This window comes from Alosa alosa, chromosome 13, assembly GCF_017589495.1.
Source record: "Alosa alosa isolate M-15738 ecotype Scorff River chromosome 13, AALO_Geno_1.1, whole genome shotgun sequence".
NCBI classification, from domain to species: domain Eukaryota; kingdom Metazoa; phylum Chordata; class Actinopteri; order Clupeiformes; family Clupeidae; genus Alosa; species Alosa alosa.
In genome coordinates, this window is record NC_063201.1 from 33,577,973 (window position 1) to 33,604,370 (window position 26,398).

General features: G+C 39.4%; 1 protein-coding gene across 2 annotated transcripts in view; it reads right to left on the minus strand.

Moving 5' to 3' along the window:
* Positions 1–236: 236 nt before the first annotated feature.
* The window catches only part of lsr (lipolysis stimulated lipoprotein receptor), a 68,126-nt gene continuing 41,964 nt past the window's right edge, over positions 237–26,398 (minus strand). For both annotated transcript variants that reach the window (XM_048261205.1, XM_048261206.1), the window contains 4 exons: positions 23,896–24,024; positions 20,621–20,912; positions 16,772–17,171; positions 237–815 (listed from right to left, as the gene is read on the minus strand). In XM_048261205.1, coding sequence (XP_048117162.1) covers positions 780–815; positions 16,772–17,171; positions 20,621–20,912; positions 23,896–24,024 — 857 coding nt within the window. In that variant the 3' untranslated portion in view covers positions 237–779. The remainder of the gene's footprint in view (positions 816–16,771; positions 17,172–20,620; positions 20,913–23,895; positions 24,025–26,398) is intronic.

The following is a 26,398-nucleotide window of genomic DNA, read 5'->3' on the forward strand; positions in this document are numbered from 1 at the left end:
GATGAAACTAGGTATAGTCCATCATTAAGTCTCTGTTATTTGCAGGTGTGCCAGTCCACTTGTTACTATACATCATTAACCACCTTTATCCAGACTACTGAAGTTTGGAAACTATCATAGTTCAAACTTACAAAGCACTATGATGGTACAATGTTTTGGGAAACGATGCATCGTACCATGTTAGTAAAAATCTAATGTTAATACCGTAGTTGTACGGGAAATGCACCCCAGAGCGATTAGAGAAGAGAAGAGTGTTATGCATTTATTACATTATGAGTGATTTTCTAAATATTATTGGACATAAGATCCAAGATTTGCCATGTATCTGTTATGAAGAGCACAAAATTACCAGAGCAAAAAACAGCAAACAGCATCCATGATTTTTAACATGAACACAGAGCCCAACACAAAAAAACACCTACCTGTAAAGCAAATAATCAAAAAAGTAAAAGATAAATCTTGGAAATTTTAAGTATTTTACCAAATTTCAAACCAAACCATCAAATACATTTGGGTACAAATGGTACAAAGAATGGTGTTTATACAAATGTCACAGATGTGATTCGCTGGAAATGTTGCAAACACACTTATACTGTATTTATTGTAGTATATCCCAAGCAAATTAAAGCTGTGAAGGATAACATTTAACTCAACCATGTCAAGTTTTTAATCACAAACAGACTTGTTTGTGCCTTTTGTCCAGGAATTCCCACAGTAGAATCCTCACCGATTGAAAAATAAGACCAACAAGCCAGACTTCAAACTTCACAGGGGCCATCTCACACAACCAAGCTTTCACGACTCACTGCTCCATTCTGCAAAAGAACACACAAGATTTAGAACGCTTTACTAGTGTTGTGATGATCACATTATGAACATAGGACATAATTAGGATAAAGGTATACTATAGGGCAGTTCCAGCTTTATGGATGTGACAGTTGGACTCATATTGGTAAAAATGCCTTAGAGCATGTACAAAATTAGTAGCAGTGAATTAATTAGTAGTTATGAAAAACTAGCAATGAAATTATTGCATCCTCCATCCTCCACTAAGATCCACAGGAAGAATCAGGACAACAAGTAATTTAAATTATATTTTCTTTTCCCGTCATCAATTTTGGTCAATGATTTCCTGGTGAAATATTAGAAACACCAGGGAACATGAAACTTGGTGGCCTCTCCCCCACCGCACTAGGCTCCCCAGAAACCTAAAAAAGCATTTTTTTGCTAAATACCTACCTGAACCCAAGATGACAAAATGTTTATGGTATGTTAGTGTCAAGAGCCCGCATCACACTAGCCCATACCAACACATTTGTGATTTGTTGCACACGCGCACATATACACACACACAAGCACAAACACACACACAAATGCACACACAGGTACGTATACACACGTGCACACACATAGCTCTACCATTCCCTTGTCAATCTAGAATTTGTGAAATGATAACAATTTGCTAGAGCCTTGAGTCCATTTATCCCCTTTTTGAATATATACAGTATAATATTGCCATGTGAAAAATGTTGTTTCTGTATGGTTGCACACCATTTATGATGTAAAATTCAATCAGATCAATTACAAACAATAAAATATAGATTACTAAATAAAAAAATGGCATTTATTTCTGTAAGACACACATCACATATTATTCACATTTGCTCTGCCCCAGGGTATCCCTCTACCATGGCATTTATATTGCAAGATTCAAGATGGTCTGTGCCAGTGGTTCTCAAGCTTTTTTCAGTGATGTACCCCCTGTGAAATATTTTTTCAGCCAAGTACCCCCTAACTAGCGCAAAGCATTTTTAGTTGAGAAAAAAAGACTTAAAACAGAGCACTGTGACATCAGTGTCTAATTTATTTAACTTTGGAACCACGACTCCATCCATAAACTTCAACCACGACTCCATCGTTTGAGTTTTGACAGTGATTGACAGGTGATGAAGGGTGGCATGTGACAGGTTGGGTCGAACCATCCTGGTATGGGGGGGACTCGGATAATGAAATTGAATGGGGGGGACTAGGATAATGAAATTGAATAGCCTACTGAAATATAATTTTATTAACTTATATTTTCCTGAAATATTTATTAAATAATTGTTTTTAAAGTATATTTGCATGGATTCTACTTTTTAAATCTATGTATATTTTAACCATAAGCTGTTTTTAGGGCATTTTCACTATCTTCATTCATAAAGGATTTATTCTGGTCATTGTAAGTGCCACACACACATATTCTATTTTTTTTTTTCAGCAGAGTCTAGGCTTTCCAGATCTGCCATCATTTAGATTTTTAAAGAATTAAAATATAAAAAGCATATTATAAAAAATCTTATATGTCTGTGGCAATGATATTGCCAGATTCAGACTGTCCTGAATCTGGCAATATCATTGCCATGGTGGAGGGATTCTGTGGGGCTGAGCAATTTACAGACATATGTGGTGTGCGCCTTAAAGAAATAAATGCCATTTTTTTATTTAGTGATTAAAAATGACCTTTCTGCGCTCCATATCTGGAATATCTAGTTCTATTACAACGTTGATTTCTACCCAACGTATAGTAAAAAGAAAAGACAAATTTAAAACTAGAAACCTAACAAATATTCTTTCCATACCTCAGCATATTCCTCAAAAGCCAGAGGCATTTTCAGCTAACATGGGTTTACTAAATATAGGTGCACTTACTACCAAAACCTTTGCAATCAATGATTTTATTAGTGAAAAAAAATTGGATTTTCTGTTTCTTGTTGAAACCTGGCTGACTTCAGACAGCGAAGCTGTTCTTGTTGAGACTTGTCCCACAAATTATAATTTCTTCCACTCAATTAGACAAGGCAAACGAGGTGGTGGAATTGCCTCCATTCTCTCAAACAAATATTGTTGCACACGAGTCAACTTTGGCCGAATTAAGCTTCCTTTGAGTATATTGCCCTCACTCTGAAGGCTGACCCAGCTGTACTTCTATTAACCTTATACCGCCCTCCTAAACTATGGACAGGCTTTCTCGACCAGTTTTCTGAACTTATGTCGCTCATCATCACTAGCTATGATCGGATAATTGTAAATGGCGACTTCAATATTCATGTCAATAAGACAACTGATGCTAAAGCCAGTAAGTTCCTTAATGTGTTGGACAGTTTAGAGCTAAAGCAGCATGTTACAGGACCCACCCACAACCTTGGCAACACCCTCGATCTAGTCATTTCTAGAGGGATAGAAGTCACAGACTTATCAGTAAATGATATAAATATGTCTGATCATCATTGTGTATCTTTTAATATAGTACTACCGAAATTGCAATCAAATCGCGACTCTTGGACATTAGAGCAGAACAGCAGTTCATAGCTCTTATAGACTCCACAAATTTAGATATTTTACATCATCCCATTGATCAAATGGTAGAGGCTCTCAATCGTGAATTAGGCGCTCTGCTTGACAGAGTGGCACCCTTAAAAACTAAAAAAAGGCCCTGTAGCAAACTGACACCTTGGATGAACGAAAATATCCATGATCTAAAAAGATCATGTAGGAAAGCTGAGAGAACATGGAGAAAAACTAAGTTACAGGTTCACCGTGCCATTCTAAAAGAAAAAATTGCAAATTATAATAGAGCTATTCGGAATGAGAGGAGGAACCACTTCTCTAAGGTAATTGCTGAAAACAGTGGAAACTCTAGGGTGTTGTTCTCTACCATTGATAGGCTATTGCATCAAACACCTTTTGATACACTCAGCCAGGCATCCTCTCTAAGATGCGAAAGAATTTGCAGACTTCTTCAAAAACAAAGTCATTTCTATGAGGGAGGCTATTGGTAACACAAGTAATATGTTTGATAGTACACCCAAAAACAGCCCCCCCAAAATTAAGGTCCTTTAGCACTATTACTCAATCTGAGCTTGGTAAAATTATAACTCAAACCGGCTCCTCAACATGTGTTTTAGATCCAATCCCTACTACATTCCTCAAAAAGTATATGATAGCTTAGCTCCCTTTTTCTCAAGGTAATAAATACCTCATTAGAAACAGGTATATTTCCAACTGCTTTTAAAACCGCTGTTGTGAAACCTTTACTTAAAAAAGTCAAATCTTGACCATACCAATCTGAGCAACTACAGGCCTATATCAAATCTATCGTTTTTGAGCAAAGTACTTGAAAAAGTTGTTTGTAATCAGTTAAATACCTTCCTCAACGAAAACAGTATCCTTGAAAAATTCCAATCAGGTTTTAGATCAAATCACAGCACAGAAACGGCTCTAGTAAAATAGTCAATGATCTCAGACTAGCTACCGACTCAAACAAAGTCTCAATCCTTATTCTTCTGGATTTGAGTGCGGCATTTGACACCATTGATCATAGCATCCTAATTCACGCCTTGCGAAGTGGGTGGGTCTCTCTGATAATGCTCTAAACTGGTTTCAAACCTACATTACTGGCAGAGATTTTTATATCAGTCTAGGAGATCATGTATCTGAAAAACATGACTTGCCTTTTGGTGTGGCCCAGGGGAGCTGCCTTGGTCCCCTGCTATTTTCTCTATATATGCTTCCATTGGGAAGCGTCATAAGTCAGCATAATGTAAACTTCCACAGCTCATGCAGATGATACCCATTTGTATATCTCTGTGGAGCCAACTAACTAGATGGCCTTTGCTCCCTCACTGCATGCCTAACCTCCATTAATCAGTGGATGAGCAAAAACTTTTGAAACTAAATGATGACAAAACAGAGGTACTTCTGGTTGGACCAAAACTAAAGCGAGATATTATTCTTAGTAATCTGGGGAACTTGGCACACCAGGTCAAATCAAAAGTAACAAGCCTCGGTGTCATCCTAGATGCCGAGTTAAGTTTTAAGCCCCATATCAGTAAAGTTACTCAGACAGCCTATTTCCACTTGAGAAACATTGCCAAAGTCGCGGCCCTTCTTAACTCAACAAGATGCAGAAAAACTCATTCACGCCTTTATCACTAGCAGGTTAGACTACTGCAATGCACTTTTCACTGGTCTTCCCAAAAAACATCTAAAGAAATTGGCACTCATACAGAACTCTGCGGCTAGACTTTTAACTAAGACTAAGAAGAGAGAACACATCACCCTGTGTTGGCTGAACTGCACTGGCTCCCTATTTCCTATAGAATTGATTTTAAGGTTATGTTAATTACTTACAAAGCTCTGAATGGCATAGCACCTTCATATATCTCTGAGCTTTTAATATCTTATCAACCACAAAGGAAACTTAGATCATCCAATTCTAATCTTTTAATCGTACCCAAAGTGCTCCACAAACAAAGTGGAGAAGCTGCGTTTATCCATTATGCCCCCAAACTATGGAACACCCTGCCTCTGTACATCAAGCAGGCGAGTTCAGTAAATATTTTTAAAAAAGATCTGAAAACATACCTGTACAGGAAAGCTTTTAGTTAACTCATCTTATCCTGTAGACTACATTTTTCAGATTATTCTACATCTGCTACTATTGGAGGGCGCAGCCAGCCAGAAGCAGATGGGCTCCCCCTATTAAGTCAGGTTCTGCTCAAGGTTTCTTCCTGGAATATGGGAGTTTTTCCTTGCCACAGTTGCCATATGGCGTGCTTGTGGGGGGCAAGAGGGTTAAGGCTGCCAGTCTTATGACGTCATTTTCTATATTTTTGATATGTTGCTGAGTAGATCATAAACAGCAAAGAAAAGTGATTGATAATGACTGACTATTATTGTGTTACATGCTTCAAATGTAAAGCACTTTGAGCTGCATTCTGTGTATGAAAGGTGCTATACAAATATAGCTTATTATTATTATTATTATTATTATTATTATTATTATTATTATATCTGTGACACGAACTGATCTGACCTGACTTGACCCGAGTTTACGTGTGTGTGCCATGGTGTCTGCACTCATGATTCTCTACAACTTTTTACTGCATTGCCATGAACAAAATAAAGGCAAAAAAGGTGTTTCTTTGCCGAACAAATTGGGATGCAATGTGAGCCTTGAATTGGATGCCATGCAGGAATTTGGTAGGATCTCAAAACCGGATTATGAACATTCTTTGCCATAGAGAAACACACAATAGCGTTGGATTATCAACATGCTTTGCTACAAAAACAGAAAAAAACGTGGGGTAAGTCCAGCTATATGAAGTTATTATTTTGCGGTCACTTCGTCTGTTTTATAACCCAGAAGGATGTACTTGGTCTCAAATGATAGCTCCGTGTCTCCTCTTTCATCTATCTATCCGATCACAGGTCCGCGAGTAATTCAAACGAGAGTAATGGGTGTGCAGCATTGGTTTTTGTACATGATGTTATTATTTTGCAGTCACTTTGTCTGTTTTTATAAGCCAAAAGGATCAACATAATTGCTATTAATGGATAGCCCTGTGTCTCCTCTTTCATCCGATATGCTTGCCATATCTATGTATGTGTTCACGGGTTCGCGAGTAATTCAAACGAGAGTAATGGGTGCGCAGGTGAACGCAGAGAAGTATACACTGTAAATATGGTGCAATTTGATTTAATTTCATGTTTTTTTTATTTTCATACTTTAACGTACAGACAAGTGCATGGTCTCGTTGGAAAGCCCCACTTCTGCTCCGTCATGCAACTAAGGTTTCATCTCGCTGCGATGAACAGTTGCGGAACAATGTAACAGAAAAGAAAGGGTGTGTTTTTTTGACGCACTTTACGGCAATCGGGTTCTAAGGGTTAAAATCTCACGTACCCCCTGGAGTGCCTTCATGGTACGCGTACCCCCATTTGAGAACCACTGGTCTGTGCTTCATACATAAAAGGTATGTCAAGCTGTCAGCTTGCTGTGGTGAGATACATGTGTAAATGTCGCATTTCATATAAATGGCTATTTGAAAGGCAGACCAGAAGCACTGCTTTAAATGAAACATTTAGCCTATTTTTTAAAAAGAACACCCAGACCAGTACTGTTGACAGGAGCATCAGTCTACTATTTCTGAATCTGCAGTAAGGAATTTCCGTTGCAGTTCTCACATCTGAAGTAGCACCTCAATGCAAAACAATCTGGAGGTAGTCCTACGAGTTAGCACACCTCTTGATGATAATAATGCTAGCCACCAGCTTTGTCAAAGGTAACTTAGCTAACGTTTTGCTGAGCCTACCTTAACTAACAGACAAACTCAAGACTAAATTGACTACGTGTGTTGCACACTTGAAACAAAATGTCTTCAAAAGTATGTTGAAGGTGGTTACATTTATTTCCATTCTAATAACACAAACTACATTTCCGTTTGCACTTGTAGGCTCTTTCTTTCGTTTTCCTACTGTACTGTTTTGAACTTCTCTATTTCTTATCCTGGACTGCCACCTACTGGATAGAAAAGGCAATAACCTAGTAATTATGTGAATTAAAATCTACATGTTTGAATGGCCAAAAAAGGAAAAATCATCACATTACTTTGGTGTTAGGGTAGCCTACGCTGCACATGTCATAGACAGTGAGTGGTAACTCACTTATCATGCTAAACCCAGGCACTACGCTGATGCCTGAGCCAAAGAGAAATTTAATAATAAAAGAGAGATGTTGAACTTTAGTCTATAATGTTGGTTTGGCTCTTCATTGATTCACTCATCTGTCAAACTTCTTTTTAAGATGTTCATAGCAAAAATGGATGCATGTGATTCATTTGGATTAATTAATCACAGAGTATGTATGTAACAGGATGGACTGTGGGCATGGGGTGTAGTATTGTGACCAGTGGGATGGACTGTGGGCATGGGGTGTAGTATTGGGACCAGTGCTTTGGGGGGAGCCAGTGCACTCAGATAGGAAGTGCCTAAGCTGTGTTGTTTGGTTGCTGTTATACCATGTGTTGTGCTGTTAATGTGTGACTTTAGTCCTTGGTTGATGTCTAATAGTAGAACAAGGCCACCATAATAGTCTGGTAACTGTGGATGTTTAGTGTTGGCTCAGAGTTAACTTCCAGTACATGCGGTAGCCAAATTCAACAGTCTTATTCTTGATTTTGTTTGTGTAATTTACTTTAGTCGCAGTCAGGGCGGCCGACCTGTGTTGAGACTCTGCTCGCCATCTACCTCTCCCAGGTGGCTCAGCCAGTGGTCTAGCATAGCTGAATGCATTAGATATGTGGTAACACTGATTTTTTTATCCATTCAATTTAAGAGTAAAAAACTTATTGTAATAGTTAAATAAAGAACCATTTTACCCTATTTATTAAGTCAAATTTGATGAAATAATAGTTAAGGACCACTGGCTGTAGCAGGGGGCTGACTGCTTGTTTCCAGGCTTATTTTGAGTTGCTGTGATCAGAGTGGATTTGAATCTTGATTACCTGAGTCTTTTAATGCTGGTAGTGTCTTTGTGGTGTATTCACTGTGTGCTCAAGTTCGAGTGTGCCTTAAACCCCGGAAGTGAGCAGCCACCTCCAACTCCTCCTTTGATTCTGACAACTTGTAAAGGTTGCCAAAATCACCTTTTTACATGGTTGTTTGCATGAAAATGTATTAGTATTTTCTCTCTGTTTAATATGCCATGTATGTAAATTTGATGTCAGCTGACTGTTGGACGTGCGTTTTGGGTAGGAGTGACTTTTATTGCACGTTTAAATGGAGGCGCGAGGAGAGCGCTCGCCCCGAGAGTTACCTGTGTGAAGCCGGCTATGTGGAGTAACGCGCGTTAGAGGCCTTGCATGGTGAACTTACCGTGATCCGTCCTCTGTATCCGCGAGTGTTGTGGATTATCATTCCTTTTCAGAAGTCATTGGAGTACATCAAGCAAAGGATCCTTTTCCTAACGCGCGTGTGTGTGTTTTGGTGAGATTGCGTTTCGCAACTGTATGGGGGAACGACTTCTCAACAGACTGTAAGCGCAAGAACTTTGACCTATTCCGGGGATCACGTTTGTGTTTTGGACTGTTTGAGGCATCTGATTGATGTCGGGACTATTGGGCACTGAACTTTGGGGGGGGGTATTGTGAAACTTTGTTGTTGATTATGTGTCGGGCCTTCAGTTGTGCGCCGAGTGGCCGCGAGTTCGTGCATTACAAATACATAGTGAATCAATCGCATATGTTGGGTTTCTTTCTGTAATATACACTCTTATCACTCTTATTATTTTGCCAGTTTAAGTTAGGTTAAACGGACTTCGTCTGCATTGAGCCAGCATGATTTCCTGCTTATTGGATCCGCCCGTAACCTTATTTATGCGTAGTGGCAATCAGTCCTTTTGAATAAGGGCGATTTGTGACAAACTGACAAGTTCAATAAAATTGTAACTGATTAATCTCGCTCTCTGACTTCTTTGGTGTCTGGCAACTGGTTGGTCTGCAAGAACTTGGTGTTACATGTACGGCCAGTGTTTTTGACATTAAGAATAAAATAAACATCTTTTGTTTTACTACCGGTAAATCTGTGTCTGTATTGCATATTCAAACCTTAATGCCATAACAGACTGATGGATACTTCCAATGACCGGAAATTCTGGAGAAACATTTAGTCAACTAAGTCCACTGTAGATTTAGTCGACTAAAATCTGCTAATATTTGGTCTACTAAAACTAGACTAAGACTAAAAGATTTCAGATGACTAAAACGTAATGGTGTGTTATTCAAAAGACTAAGACAGAGATGGGGACTCGAGTTTGAGACTTGGACTCGTGAGTCGTGAACAACCTGTATTTCATGCAATTTAAATGTAAATGTATTCATGTATTTCTATTTAATTTTATTGGTACAAATACATTGGGTAAACGTATGGCAAGCTGTCCCGTTTGCCATAATGTGCAACGTACATGCACTATGTGCGTGCACTCACACATCAAAAATGCATTGACCATGGCGACACCAAGTCCTCCCGGAGTTGTGCGTTTTTTGTTATTAGGCTACTTTTGGTTAAAATAACTTCGTGCACAGTGAAAATGAGCGAACAGCTACATGCAAGGTGTATGACACCAGGATAATGATGCTGGTTTAACCCTTACAAGCCCGACCGTTCTAATTTCGTTAAAATTTTAACGATGACCAATCATCTAATATCTCAGCTGTCCAATGACTGATTTTATTTCTGAAATCTTCCCCGTAATGCTGACAACATAAGCTTCAATTAGATATGATTGGTTAAGGGTTTTATGGCGCGAAATGTTTTGGATACTTGAAGATGAGTCGTGAAAAAAACTTTTCACTTCAGTCGTACATTTTGACATGGACCGCTAGATGCCACCTCCACTTCGTTGGAGTTTACCTCGACTGGAAACCACACAGCTGGATAAACTGAGGTAATATATGTTTTTACATCGTTTCTAGTTATGGTTAATCTTAATTTGTGGTCATAAAATAATGTTATTTGACAGTAATATGCTTTCTCATCAGCGTCAACATTATGGCATAGCGGGGGCTAAGTGCATCGTCATGTAACTTTAGCCAGCTGCATTACTCTGAACTGCTTGCAGTATTCTCGTTTGCTTTTGATATCAGTTATTTTCATTTGACAATTTCATTTAAAAACCTGTTAGTATATAACCTGTAGGTAAGTTTGTTTTCTAGTGCCAATTTGCTTGTTAGGTAAGCATTATATTGGTAAGTCAGTATAGCATACCAAAGCTGAATAAATCAATGGGCGCCACGTTTGCAAGTTGCATTCTCTTACATGAAATAAGTTGAGCGATATTTTTACTCCTCTCAATATGTAGTTGTAGAAAACAAGATGTGAAATCACGGATTCTGCCAGAAATGTATTGCTAATTAACTTATTGCTTAAATGTTTTGCTAATTAACTTATTGCTAAGATGGCATGACTTGATATTCTACTCTTCTCAATATGTAGTTATAGAAAACATGATGTGAAATCACATTATGTCAGAAATGTCATTATTGCATTTCAGCAGTTAGTTATTAGGTGAATCTGTCTTTATCTTAATGACAGCCACGCAATCAGATTTAGGGTAGCTAAACCCATGTGTAATAAAATGACTTTTCATACTTCTAAATATTTGAGTTACTCAGAATGCTTCAATAGTTTAGGCTACCTCTTCTTGTGTATGTATGTGCACACACGCACGCATCTGTAGTTTTGTGATTTTATTTTTTAAATTAATAAAGGTATTACATTTGTATGATTTTACTGTTGTTTCAGATGGAGGATGACAAGACCTACACAGACCTCCTTGCAGGCCTGAAGAGGTAGCTGACTGCTGATGAGCTAGCTCACAATGTTGAAGACCATGTGAGGATGGAGGAAGAAGGTATAGATTTAGGTGGCGTGCGTAGGGTGGTGCAGACTGCCACTAAAACACTGTGAAATAGACTTGTTATGATGTTTTTTATATGTTGTTGTCACAGGCATATGTGGTTTTACCAACCGGAACGGGTGGGAGGTTGTGCTTAGTAGGCTGTCGTATGCAAACATACAGTGCAGGGGCATGGGACGAAGAGACCCCAGAAGAGTTTCACAGTTTTCTGGGATTGATCATTGACATGGGACTTCACTTTCCTCCCTAATTTCCATTGCTACTGGGGAACCAAGTCTCTGAAGGGATCAGGGAGCGTTGACCAAATGAGAAATACATATTGTGTACACTTTTTCTTCCATTGACATTCCCGTTGACCTGGCATGACGGGCAACTGGCAAAAGCAGCGTTAGCCATCTGATCTGTAAAGAAGCGGTTTTGTACACGCAGCCTTACAACACTGTTTAGGCTACTGCTCTTCAAATCACTGTTGGCTACAATGTTATTTTTGGTACAAATATAGTAAGATACCCAAATGGGCTGGGTGCTTGCGTTTCCTTAGGAATCCGCCGTATTGGTTAAATGAATATTAAGTGACTCATAGGCCGACACAAAAATAGGGCACGGGCGGTAGGCCTAATGGGTCACTTTCCGATATAGAGGTTAACTTACCTAACTAGCAGGCAGGTAAATTTGTTTTCATGACATTGTGAAAATTTTTACTGATAGTGCAGGCCTAAGGTTACACTGGTGTTCTAAAAAAATTAGGTGACAGCCCTCTCTGACTACGTGTTTTCTGTCAGTGACAGACAAACGTCACCAATATCATGCTGAGCTAAATAGCCTAGGCCTACCGCAACTGCGATTTGACAAAAAGATAGTGTTGCAAGGTAGCCTATAACAATGAAAACAGTTATTTAAGTTAGCATTTGACATTTCGCTGTGGCAGTTCTATGGCTAGGGGTGTCCAAACTACGGCCCGGCATGCACTTTAATCCGGCCCGCCGAGCATTTATTAGTTTATCATAGATCCGGCCCGCCACGCACTTTAAACCAGGCCGCTCGCTATTTTTTCCAGCAATAGACGACGTTGTGGTTAACTTTAGGCTACTGCAAACTGCTTTACACTCTTCTTAGAGAACGTTTACAATGTCAAAACAGCTTGTTACATCGAGATACATAGTTGCAGCAGATCTAACTACGCTTTGCTACTTAATTTAATTGGGAACGCATTTGAGTGTGCACAAGAGGGCGAGAGCGTGGCAGGAGAGTAGCCTATCTGACAGCTTTGTGGTAATTTCCCACGCTACTTATTGTTTTCACTGAGATCTGTGGCCATGACCTCACACCAAACTGACATTGAAATTAAAGACACGTGAAAATAGATTATTGACGGAATGTTTTACAACCCTGTCCGTCAAAACGATGGACAATGAACGTCTAGTGCAACCTCAAAAAAGAGCCAAAAGCGCAATCTCTGAAAATAAGTGTTGCGTGAAACAGCAGTTGATTAATGTTAATAAAAATGGTCTTTAATAAATTGTTCAGAACTGACATGGTGGACCAGAACGAGTTAATTAAGTGATGCAAGTTACTGATCATTATGTTGTTTATTATGTAGAATGGGAACAAACAAGAACTTGAATTTGGGACACTGGTGTTTAAGTCCGGGACAGTGCCAAGTAGAATTCGGGACAGCTGCAGGACCCTGAGAAAAAAAGTTAATTTCGAGCCCTGCCTGGAGTTTAGCGGTAGGTGACTGTTTTTTTGGTAAACAAAATTGCTGTCAGATTTGGCATTCTACAGAAGGGGATGCGTTTCGTTATGAGTCATAGGTCTTCTGTGTTTAACCTTCAGGTTCCCCACCCCACCTTTTCCCATCCTCCTCTGTGAGTGTGTGTGTGAGAGTTTGTGTGTATGTGTTTATTCTCAACAGGCTTGTTTGTTGAAAGTGTAATCCACTTTCAAATGTTTAGAACACATTGATTTTTGAGTGATGAAGTTGATTGTATTCCTAGCTTTTCATAAATAATACATTTTATAGATGTATATCATTTTCATATTACACTAATTTATATAAGGAAGTTGTATCTGTTGAATCAAATGTATTCTATGTCTCTATTCAGAATTGATCTTCAATAAATATACAGTATACTTACTTCCTGTATTACTGTAAGGTACATGTTTTTCTTTTATATATCATTATTATTGACTGTAGCATTTGCTTATATACAAATAAATGGTTTATTCTTATGGACCCAATAAATCTAAACCATTGTTTCTTCAGATTGCAGTGCAGGCAGAAACCCCATGAAGTTATCCTACAACTGATTTTGATACTGTACTGTATGGGTGGTAGCTACATAAGATTTAACAATACAGTGTTAGGGCGAAATCAGATGGCCAAAGACTTGAGACTTGACTTGGACTCGAGCTCAAAGACTTGAGACTTGACTTGGACTTCCAAAAAATGACTTGTGAACATCTGCACATTAACACTGCATGCAGTACATTTCTAATGCAGTAAGTTTTAAAGTTTCAGTGATACTGAGAACAAGCTAGAAATAATATGTTTTAAGTATTAAATGTCCAAACATGGCGTGTACAAATTGTGGGGAAAGATAAAAACATTGGAATTGAACAAAAATAATTTACAGGTCTTCATTTTGGGACCAAAACATTATGTAGACAATAGGGATCGACCGATATGGTTTTTTCAGGGCCGATACCGATATCAATTATTACCAAAACAGGAGGTCGATAACCGATGTGTAAAACCTACAATTTTTAGTTGTCAAAAAGGGGGGTAGATAGTAGCCTAGGCTATGGCGATATGCTGAAAATTCTTCTTTTGATACACAATTGTATCAACTTGCATCACAAGTGTAAATCCTGTGCATCATGTTAATCTAAGAGCTGAGTGATAGCAATTATTTTCATAGGCATACACAATGGGCTATGTGCTTGTAAGGGACCTGTCACAAAGAGGATGCTTTGCCATCGTGTGTGTGAGTGCACGAGAGAGGGAAAGGGAGAGGAAGAGGTGCATGCGTGATGGCAAGTGTTACGGTTGAATAGTTTAACAAAACAGTTTTAAAATAGTTCTTAGGCTATTTAAGCATGCAATTTGTGTCCATATGTACAGGCTATAAGCTACACTTCTGTGAGCCTAAAAGGCACGTACGTAATAGCCAGCTCAGGACGCGATTTAGTTCAGGTCGGATTAAATTACGGCTGACCCTGGGTGCCTGTAGTCTTTTCTGACAGTCCGTCAAAAAGCAGCAACTAGACTTTTAGACATTTGCTATCGCATGAGTTAGGACTTGTCTACTATGCAGGCCTAAGGGATAACGTCCGCCGAGGTGTCCCGTTATTAACAATTAATTGACGAGGCGGATGCAAAGAACTCCCGACGCGCAGCACCCGAGTTTGTAGGCCAACTAGTAAACAGTAGGCTATATCACACTAACGTGCATCAATCGGGAATTCGCTAAATGAAGGAGGTGGGTGCTTTAGGCTACTTATTGATCCGGATCAAAGAGACAATAGCTTACAAAGTGGTGTTTTTGTAACTTCACTGTAGATGATTCTGACTAGAGATGCACCGATAGATCGGCTGGTGACCGGAATCGGCCGATTTTCACGTGATCGGCCATGACCGGCGACCGGCCGGTCAGTCTGAGACATGCCGATTTTATGCCGGTCAAATACACTCGCGTGCGCCCATAATTGTAACAACACCCAGCTGAGTTTGCAAAGTTTGAAGAAGCTAGCAACCAGGCCAACACTCAGGGCTGGATGTAGGGCTACAAAGAAAGCGCTAATAGGCTACTGAGTTTTTCTATGCAGCAAACGCTGTGCTTTACCATTGTTAAAATTTACTAAGCTATCACTTCATTAGGCTACGTAAACATCGCTCATCACCGCCCGTCACTGCCGTTAATTGCGTGCCCACAGCTGAACCACAAGCCTGCTGAACGGAGATAAACGACTGCGACATTAAAAATAATCAAAGATGTCAACAAGCAGCGACATACAGTAGCCGTAGTAGTTCTACTCCACTGAAAAAAAAATACTCTTAACTAATTACTGCACGTAGACTGGGCTATGTCTTAAAATACCCTAGTCTAGCAGATTGAGAAGTGGATGTCGTGAAAGTGAACAAACGATAGCCTATTAGGAAGGCAAACAAACGTTAAAGTTGCTTTTGACAGTAGCCTACAATGAAGAAAACTGATGCTCTGAATACTGAATCAGTCGTCTCTGAAAGTTTCTATAGCCTAATTGATGCATTTAATCGAATTTGGATTTAAATATTTCACCAAAAAAACAGGCGTGCACTGTTTTCATATGGTGGAGCACCTAATCGCTATTAGCACTTCTCCCCTGTGTTTTGCGTGATAGCCTAGGCTGCTACCACTTTTCCCTAAACCCTCCCATAAATTCATCAATGCATATGAAAATATGTTACATGGTAGTATGTTCAAATTTATAATGAAAATTGTTCTTAAATCTTCAGTTGGATATTGGATGTAAGAAGCATAAAATGGGTGTTCCATAACTTAACTTAATCCATAATTTGATACTGCATCCGAAGTTAGACTTGAAAAAGAATCTGTCTGCTCACCGGTTCCATTTTTTTTTAACAGCCATTTCATCATTGATAAGTTGATTACACGTCTATATTAACATGTTCTATCAAAGAAAAGATAGAAAATAACTATTTATGTGTGTGCTGTAAAATAGTTAGAAGAAATGAAATCAGAATCGGCTAAAATATCGGTATCGGCAGGTCAAACTCTATGAAAAATCGGAAATCGGTATCGGCCCAGAAAATTGCAATCGGTGCATCTCTAATTCTGACACGTTCACATTCCAACTTCAGCAATGTAAGGTAGGCCTACCTTCCTTACCTTCGAATAATAGCTCCATACAGCTGAAGCCCAGTGTACAATATGCCTCAGTGAGAATTCTAAACTTTCTCTGTGTTCAGTCTTCGATCCTGATTGGCTGCATTCGTGCTAACTAACAAATCAGACGGTGTAGTGGGCGGGACAATGCTCTCGACCACAGAGTAGCAAATGCAGGGAGTGAGAGACGCTTTACAGACAAAGTAGCGCGTTTCATTCTTTATCTATTTCAGTATCGGTTTATCGGTGGAAAAAATGGCCGATACCAATTATTATAAAAATGCTAAATATCGGCCCTAATAATCGGCCCGGCCGATAATTGGTCGATCCCTAGTAGACAAACTTCGAGCAAAATCTGAGATAGTGCAGCGACTATCTTCCTGGATTCTGTCTGACTTGACAAGGATTGACCCACTTGTGTTAAAATCCAATCAGGATCTGTGTTAAAATCCAATCAGGTTTGAATCTGTGTTCTGGATTTGCAATTTGGAAAACAAGTACAAGTACTGTTTATATTATATTTATTGTATATTATAAATAATTTCATTGAATTTAATAATATTAAATTGTGCAACTTAATTATTACCTGTCTGCATGTCTAATGTACCTTTTAAACAAAACCAATACTTCAGTGTTAACTGACCTTGCGCAGGTTGCTCTTCTTGGAAGATGCTGTACTCTCTTGGTCATAGGGTAGGGGTGGAGGGAAATGCTCAGGGTAACCAGAGGGAGGGGATGTAGGCAATGGTGGGGGTCCATAATTGCCTTTCTCGCTACTGTTGTCCAGACGGTCACGACTGTGTGCACCCTGTGGTGGCCTCAGTTTCTTCTTCTCCAGAGCCTCGCGCAGAATTTTGTCATCATATTCATCTCTTCTGCCACTCCACTCTATATCCGTCAGATCATCACGACTGCGGCTACGACGATTCTGGAAACCAGCACCACGACCCCTATTTCTGCCTTGATAATCATCAGGGGAGTTTTGTCGGTGGTAATGGCGGTCATCGTCACGACTGTAGTCACGATTCCATCCATCATCTGAGCTAAAAATGCAAAAATTAAATAAATTAAAAATAAATTATGCACACAAAATATGCAAGAATTCACATTTTTGATGAATCTCTACAACAGAGGTAAATTAGACTTTTTCCATTGTCATCATTTTGACGAACAGGGTCAGCATCAGAAACACAACAGAGTTGGGACAACTTATGTTGTTTTTTTTGAACACCTCCGGTTTTATCGCTAAACCATTAGTCAAAAACTGTATGCTCACAATGTCACCAAAATATATAATATAATATAATATAATATAATATAATTTCACAGCCTTCTAGCTAGTTAGTTACGGTTTTAGAACACTCTGTTGCAGCAAGTTGCCGACTTAAAGTGGGCTAGTTGCAGCCACAATCTTTGGTCTAAACTGAGCTTTGGTTAAAGCTATGCCGCCATCAGTGTTCTAATCTGTAAAAATGACGAACAGCCTTCACATTTTTCCATCGTTATTTAAAATTTTCTGTCAAAGACAGAAAATGTTCGGTTAACGCAACCTCTGGTCCACAACTAGTTTTAGTATCATCTTCAATTAATTCATTTGGATGGTATATTGTCATGTGAAGGACAATTGTTCCCAGTAATCACTCAGGCTGAATGCATAAGATTTTATCAACGTGAACTGATAGTGTAATTGTTTATCAATGTGGAGATTAATGTTTTAGGGCTGCACAATTAATTGAATTTTAATCACGATTTTGGCTTTCCATAATGAAGTTTGCTAGATCGTGCGATATTAAAAATCTGTGCTCTACAAAACAAATCAAGCGCTCCTTAAACCTTTCTGACCATGCGCCTGCACGTAGCCTACCAAAAACAGCTGTTCCCTGCACTGCTCAGCCTGAAGTTTCCTGGATGCACTGTGGACTAGTAGCATTATGTTAAAAGGCTATACAAAAAAACTACGATCAAAAATCAAATGTGTGCCACAGCAGAAGGCGAAGAGCTTCGAAGCGGATCAGTTCGGATTTGGATGTCAGGCAAATGAAGTTAACCAAGAACAAGTCATACCGTGTCTCAACAGTCTCAACTCATACAGTGAAACACATATCACACAATGTCACGCCACACATGTTAACTTTTAGTCCTTGTTTGCTTCCTCCGATGTAGCCTAGGGCTATAATAATGAGTTGAGCTGGATTTTGTTTAGGGCCTATGCATTTTACAGACTACGTGTGTGCAACCTACGATGCATTTCAAGACAAAACTCAAAACGAATGAGCAATAATTCAAATGTAGCCTACACATCAGGCTAGGCCACTTCAACCATCAAATAACCAAACGACTAAACTCATGGACGAGAAGCCAAGCCAGAGTGGCTAATCGGTAGCCTAGAAATCTAGACGCACCCTAGCCCATTTGCTGCCAGGGCTAGTCTAGCAACTCTCCGTTGGCTTGTGAGCTCGAAAAATTAAACTTCTATCAGGCCAATCAAATCGTGTATAGAGCCGTTAGGCGGGCTTAACATAATGAGTGATGGTAGAGTTGCAACGGTTTGACTTGAATTCCCTGCTACTTGACAACAAATAAGATAATGTTGCTGTTGGCGAACAGTGTGACACAAGTTAAGCTTTTATTAAGTTGGCAAAAGTTTGAACTAGCCAACTAGCTTTGCCGATGGGAAACGCATGGGACTCATAGCACTGTCCTATTGCGTGCAGAGGGAATTTAAAAGACAACCGATTATCCCGCCCCTCGGACTGAGCACTGCGAACGGTGAGTGCCCAGACCCTACATTTTAATGTGGGTCTGGCTCGTCAGGCTAGTTCACTCGCAGTCTCCCAAAATTATTAACAAAGTAGCACACACAAAAACTCGTTCCCAGCCAAGTCTATATTTGCAGTAATTTAGTGGAGGAAATGTAGGGGAAGAATTTGGGTGAGCCAGATTGCAAGTCCAATATATTTAGGCAAACAAATATTGCAGGGTTCCCACTCTAAGTCAAATGTAAAATTCCATGACTTTTCCCTGACAAAAAAACAGAATGTCCATGAATTACTATATAATGAATGGCACAATATACCGACCAATGATTTCAGAGCAGCCGCGAAGCATTCAAGAATCTTTTACTTTTTTAGAGCGGGAGAGGACTAAATGGGCATTGCATAAACAAAGTTGGGCTACTCAAGCAAGCAATAAAGCTTATAACCAGATATAGGCTTACACCAATTCTGCGTGAAATATTTGTATTAATGTATTTTGGCAAGTACATTTTCAAAACTGCTACAACAAAATTCCCCAATACTCCATGACTTTGCCCCAAAAATGATCAAATTCCCTGACTTTCCATGTCTGAAATACTTACCAAAATTCCACGATATTCCAGAAATTCCATGACCCGTGGGAACCCTGATATTGGGTCTGTTTGAAACGGAAGACAGCTGTCTACTGCCTCCCTCCCTACATAGAGAGCTGTCTCACTAGACATGACTTTGGATTAAATGCATCTTTTAAAAATGAGCGTAGCACTCTAGAATCTTTGGTTAACACTATAGTATGACATTAGCAAAGGCCTGACGTTAAACTAGATTAGCTTACGTAAGATAGCAGGCTAACGGTATAAATTAGTTTTACGGCCGGCAGATATATCAGACCAGACACTATCAATGGTTACAACTATGGCATAATCAGATAGTAAATTGTTTATTGCTCATCTCAAATCTACAAATCTAAGCAAAATAAGGTCACACAAATGATATTTTAAACAGATTTAGCAGCCATTACCGATGTCATCCGCCATGTTTGTTTACCTTTCACAGCTGTTTCAGACGTTGCCGCAAGGGATTACGGGTAGGAGGGAACATTAAGTGTGTATCGAAGCTGCCTCAAAAAATGATGGTATTTGGGAATTCTAAGATACCTTTTTCGGTTTCGAACCGCACTTGCTGCCTCGCTCCACAGTTAGATATCTTAAAAGGCAGCAACTTTACCCGTTTCGAACACACCTATTGTCACTAAAATTAATGAATAATCGTAATCAATAATTGTGATCTCAATATTGATCAAAATAATCGTGATCATCATTTTGGCCATAATCGTGCAGCCCTACAATGTTTGCAACATTTTTTGACATGTCTTTTAGGTTGTTATTGTGGTAGTGTTAGACATACATTTTACTGTTGCTTTAATAAAAAACAAATGAGATCTACTGAAAAACATGGTTTTGTTGAGGAGAGGAATATTTAAAAAATTGGTACACTTAAAAGTACAGTCAGTGATCATACTGGATTTCAACTCGAACATTTTTTGTGTTTCACATTCGGAAAACATCCGATCCGCTAGCTGCACATTCCCTGAGTACACTGTACAAAAAAAAACTGAAAACAAACAAAGTGGAGGCAGCCTGTCCCCCAAACAATAACAAAACTCTGTCAGATCAGCTAATTGCATACAGTACTATATTTATCATTATGGTCATATCCATGTATTGTCTACTCACCCCCTTCGACCACCTCTGGCTGCAGCCTTGTAACTTTGTGGATAATCATCAGCCCTGGAGTGCGGGTAAATTACATCTAGATTGTCCATGGAATGGGCACGGCCTCGAGCACCATGGTTCATTGGGGAATCATTGTGGCGCCTTGGATTGTAGTGCTGGGACACACTGCTGATGGTACTCATTCTTTCATCCACGTCGTCATAATGGGTGTGGAGCTGTGGTGGCCTTGAGTGCCCACGTGAACGAGGTTCAGATGCATCATGCAGAGAGCTCACCTCACTCATCCCATCCACTAAACAAGGGGAATGGGGCAATAAAGACAGAGAATTATAGTAGGAAACACAGAATGGCAAAATGATGGATTGAAACACACTGAAGGGAGTAGCAATTAGGGCTGGGACAACGTGTCGACATAATCGATGACGTTGACGCAAAAAATACGTTGACGCAAAATATGCGCGTCGATTCGTCAAGCATAACGTGTGCCGCTAAATATTTTTAATTTTACACCTTCAGTGTTTCCCATACGTTGACTAATCTGTGGTTGGGCGCCACAAAATCAAAACCGGCCACCACACATTGATGTTCTATGTTGTACTATTTAAATTAGAGAAGATAAAATCCTTTCATTGAGCTGCGCTTTTTAGGCACGCAGCCTTTCCTTGCCCCACTTGCCTCTCTCGTAACGAGCCCGCTGCCCCTCCTCTGCATGTGCATTTAACAAAATATTCACGATTGTTGAAGGATTGTTGTTGCCACATAGAAGCATTGTATAGAACACGGTGGGCTAAATTGCTATTAAATCCGCTTAGCATCGTGACCACCATGCTGTGCAAATTTGTTCAAAACTGCTGCATTAAAGTTAACTCTGCTAAGGTCTGATCACAACATAGTACATTGAGGAGACTAAACTAAGTTCAGTTATGCAATCAAGCAGTATCTCAAAGCTAACGTTAGAATACTGTTTGGATGTCAAGTTTAGCATGCTTACTTACAGTTTGTCAAATTCGTTACTCATGCAGGGCTCATTTTATTGACTCTGACACTGAATGTTTGCAAAATCCCGATGTAAATGGAAAAGTGTTTTCCAAGACTCAAAAGTGAAGAGAAGTACGAACCGTTATTTGAACTAACTACGTTATGAATTGAATCATCCACACATCAGCAGCCTTTTAACTGTCTTAATGTTAATTGCAAGGATTCCCTCACGAACGTCTTAAAGTGACAGGCACTCAATTAGACCTATACACTACTGAACTTTATTGAATGCATTACTTTGCACTTTTTACAGTGCATGAAAATGCACTGTACTGTTCTTCCTAGGCTTCTTATTACAGTGCATGAAAATCTCATTCCAACTATATTAAACCTCATCTACTTACCAACCAATATAGTTTACTCTATGATATTTTACATCATGTTTTTTGCATTTTCATGCACTGTATTTCCTTCAGGAAATGCTTTTCTAGTTTTTTTTTGCAATTTTAAGTGCAATTAACAGATATTGCAATGTTAAGGAATTCATGTTTTTTTCATTCAGATATGTAAATCAACATGTTTAAAGAGGCCCTATGCAACAACTTTAGCAAAAATGACCTTAATTATGCAGGTTTAGAGTCGTTCTGATGGTTCTACAACACTTTTTGGGTTGTTTGGTGGGTGCTTCGTCTCCCCCTAGTGCTTCTCCGCGGATAAATTGAATATGCAACTTTCTGGTCGCGGTCTGAACACATCCGGATGTAACTCGGCGGAAATACTCGAAAATGTAGTCAGGTTGTAGTTTCTAAGAAGACTGCAAAACGGACTCCGACTTGGCTTTGTTGCTGTTGAAATTGTAAGTAGCCTACGCTTGGGTGAACTTCGTTTTTGTAATGTGATTTGACAACGTGATTTTTACAATGTGTTTGCTCGACCGTTTTATTGTGACCCCTATGTGTTTAGCTTGGTTTATTGATGGCTAGCTTGCTAGCTAGTGGGGGTTTAGCATAGCAGTCACTTGCTACCGAAGCTGCAGGGGGAGCTATGTCGTGAAAAATGCGAGCCAAAACCAGGCGAAAACCCAGAAACAGCGAAGGAATAACCAGACCTGCATAGGGCTTCTTTAAGTTGCTATTAGTCAATTAATGGGGAGATGATCGATAATCGAATCGAAATGGACTGAAAAAAAGGAATCGTTAAGATTAATCGATGCATTGAAAAATTAAATCGCTAGATTAATCATATAAAAAATAATAGTTTATCCCAGCCCTAGTCACAATACCAGCATAGTTAATAGAAGTACCGTATTTTCCGGACTATAAGTCGCTCCTGAGTATAAATCGTATCAGTCAAAAAATGCATCATGAACAGGAAAAAACCCTATATAAGATGTGGTTTTAAACAGACGTGACCGAAGCTGAGGCAAGCCAGACGATAAGAGTAGGCCTATAGGCCTGACGGTAACTTACAATTAGGTAATTTGCGTCGGGGTCCGGTTCGCCCTGTCGGGACCTATTTCCCGATAATGACCCGCGTTCTATACATTATCCCTTAAGTTTTTAGTTAAACAGTCAGGCAGACAGATATTATTATCCAAAGGGAAATTCCCCATCCATGGTTAGTGAACACACACACACACACACACACACACACACACACATTTAAATGCAAAAAGGCTGCTGTTTAAAACACTATCAGTGTAAAAAAAATGTTCTTCTAATTACTTGCAGTATGATTATTCAGATAGCCTACAGTATTCTTAAAAATCACTAGGTTAGATAGTATCTAGCATAACATTGTCAGTACAAATTAAATGTTAATTAAATTGTGATATCTTAGGTATTAGGAACATCAGTTGGATGTTAAGAGTCATTGCACGAGAAAACCAGGCAAAACCAGGCAGAGGTCGGAAGATGGGAGTCGGCCAAATCGGCTCATACTTTGTATGTGTGATAAGTATGTGGAACTAGCAGCCATACAATTAAAACCCTCCAGCTATTTTTCGTTAGTTTTTCGTTTTTCGTGCAGTTAAATGTACACAAATATTCTATTTCTGTAAAGAGATGGGAAACGAAGTTACTTATTAGCCTATCTACCTTGCTGAAGAGCTGAGAATTAGAATCAGCTGGTTTAGTGAATGGATGGAACACATGGTAGGACTTTTACTTTCTGAAGCTGGGTTCCCCCATCTCTATGTATATAAGCTTCATTCTATTACCAACGCAAGGTTTTAAGAAGCTTCATTGAACCCAGGAATGAGGATTTTGGAGAAAGAGAAAGATACACAAAAGACCTACAGCGGTTGTATTTGCCTGCTGCATTTCCTTGGTGGCTGGGGTCCAAATTCGCTAGCTCTCTCTCCATGTAATATAGGACACGTGTGGGATTCCCATCTGGATTGGCCTGGATGCGATAACCACTGCGAGCTGAAATAAGATCACACATGGATATGAAAAGATCAGACATGAAAACTGTTACTAGTGTTGCAAATTTACAGGAATTTTCTTAATGGACTTTCACTAACATTAATGAACAACAATTGATTATTCATTAAACCCCGATTATGCGCATTACAGTGGGCATCGCTTTCAAATGACCACTTCATTCGCGCATTACGAGGCGTGAAGCTGCGTGAAGCTTTAGTACCACTTTCAGCCACTGTGCGTCGCTCTGCCACTGTGCATCGCTCTGCCTGCCGCCCCTTCTGAAAAAAGCAGGATCTACCATTAAACATAATTGTTGCCGAGAGTAATCCCAGCCTACGAATTCAATAACAAAATAAATCATGCATAATTAAACATTGCCTCGATTTAGGCTACTTGGGTATGGCTTAAGGCTTGACTACACGGTGGTAACGAAAATCTAAATCGAAATTTGCTGTCTACATGTGTCAGTGTTGGGGGTAACGCAACTACGCAAATCAAAACAGTGTCTTGTGTGATAATTGAGCCAGTAGAGAAATAACTGTTCAGAATGAATTTGTAGCCTTGGGTAGGCTTCTGCAGAAAACAATGTTGTTGCCGATTTAATGCTATCTGGCGACGTTTTTAACAGGCTACGCAATAGAGGCTTAACAACTATGACCCACGTTTTGGTTTCGCAAATTAATTTGCCCTACTTCTTGACTGCAATGTAGTCAATTGACTGCTTGACATGTCATTTTTATTTTTCTGTACAATAAACAAATACATATGCTTTATGCCGCAGAATTACATTCATATTTGGCTGACTTCTGCAGACGCGCAAAAAAACACTGCCATGCCATCCTTAAAAATATTTTCGTTTGCCATAACCCGACCGACCCTGTCAATTTAGAACCGACCCAAATATTTATTTTTTTCCCCTTTTAGTCCGACCGACTTGCCGGTTGTAAACTTGCGTTAAGGCCGACCGATTTTTTTTTACTCTAAACAACCAATACAAATAAAATACTATTTATTTTAGTAGGCCTAAGTATTGTGAATAAATTGCCTACATACAAACGTAGGCTCTCTTAAATAAAACCCTGCGGCGTCATCTCTACACCATTGGTTTACGCATGTCACACTATGGCTTATACGCTTCGTTTCATTCAAACCAACATCTCGACTCAACGCTTATTACTTGCCACGAAGCTCTGGAAGAACTGTGCCCAGATCTTTTCCCATTCTTTCTCCCCTCTAGTCTAACGGTGACCGTGTTGAAGAATTGAAATTGGTTGTGGTCTATTCAGCATTTCTCAAAATATAGGCTTAACCCAGATTCGAACTCTTGGACAGGGGACTGATAACTAATAATAAAATAACTCATCAGCCGGCCTTAACGCACTGCGCCACAGAATTGACGGCGTGGGTGAATAGGGATAAATAACAATAGAGTACTGTTTCACCAGTACATTTAAATGACTTGACTAAAACTGTGCATAACTGGAGGTACACCCGTTATCTGAGCAGTCGGTCCTCATTTTGCGAATGCAAGGACGATATGAGTCTGTTGCATTTCGTTAGATGTCCGAGTCACGCATGATGTTTGAAGAGATCGTTAAAACAATAAAGTATGACTCTCCGTTTGGGACATCGAAAATGTATGATTTTTCATAGGGTAGACTACCGTCGGAGATGCTGACTTGCAAAGGCCTCGGGATAACACGTTATCTCCACTATCATCAGTCAATGCCCCCTTGATCAAAGCGGGGAATGAAAGAAAAAGTTTGAGAACCACTGGCTTAACAAGTTACCTGCAGTCCAGAACACACAGAATATTGCAACAGAAAGTTGCCTTTATAATCAACTACTATGTTCCAACAGCATTCAAACAAAGCCTTTATAAAAGTGAAAAAAAAAATATTCCATAAGAAGTAAAATAAAATACTGTTACTGTAGTAACTGTATCCCAAGCTTCAGCTCCCCACGTCTGTGACAGGCAGACGTGACACGGCTAAATTCTCAGCTTGTTTATACCCCACACTGAACGCGTAAGACCACTAGGCCCATCACTGTGGGGTGCGGTAGCCTAGCCTACTCTCTGGTATTTAAGTCAAGCAATATAACCATACAAATGTTTCAAAATGAGTAATTTCGGCTTTGTCTGAACTGGCCATTGTAGGCTACGTAAAAAAAAAAAAAACAAGTAGGCCTATCCCCTATCCAATGATATCGGCAAATGTTTGTTTTCCAAAGTAAGAATTTCACTTCACCATGCACCTTCGACAATGAATAGCTCATTACACTTATGTTACTGTTGAACGTAGGCCTAACTGGAATCATTACAAACATTATTCTGTGTCCTAAAAACTGGCATTTTATGGCATTGTGTCATGTA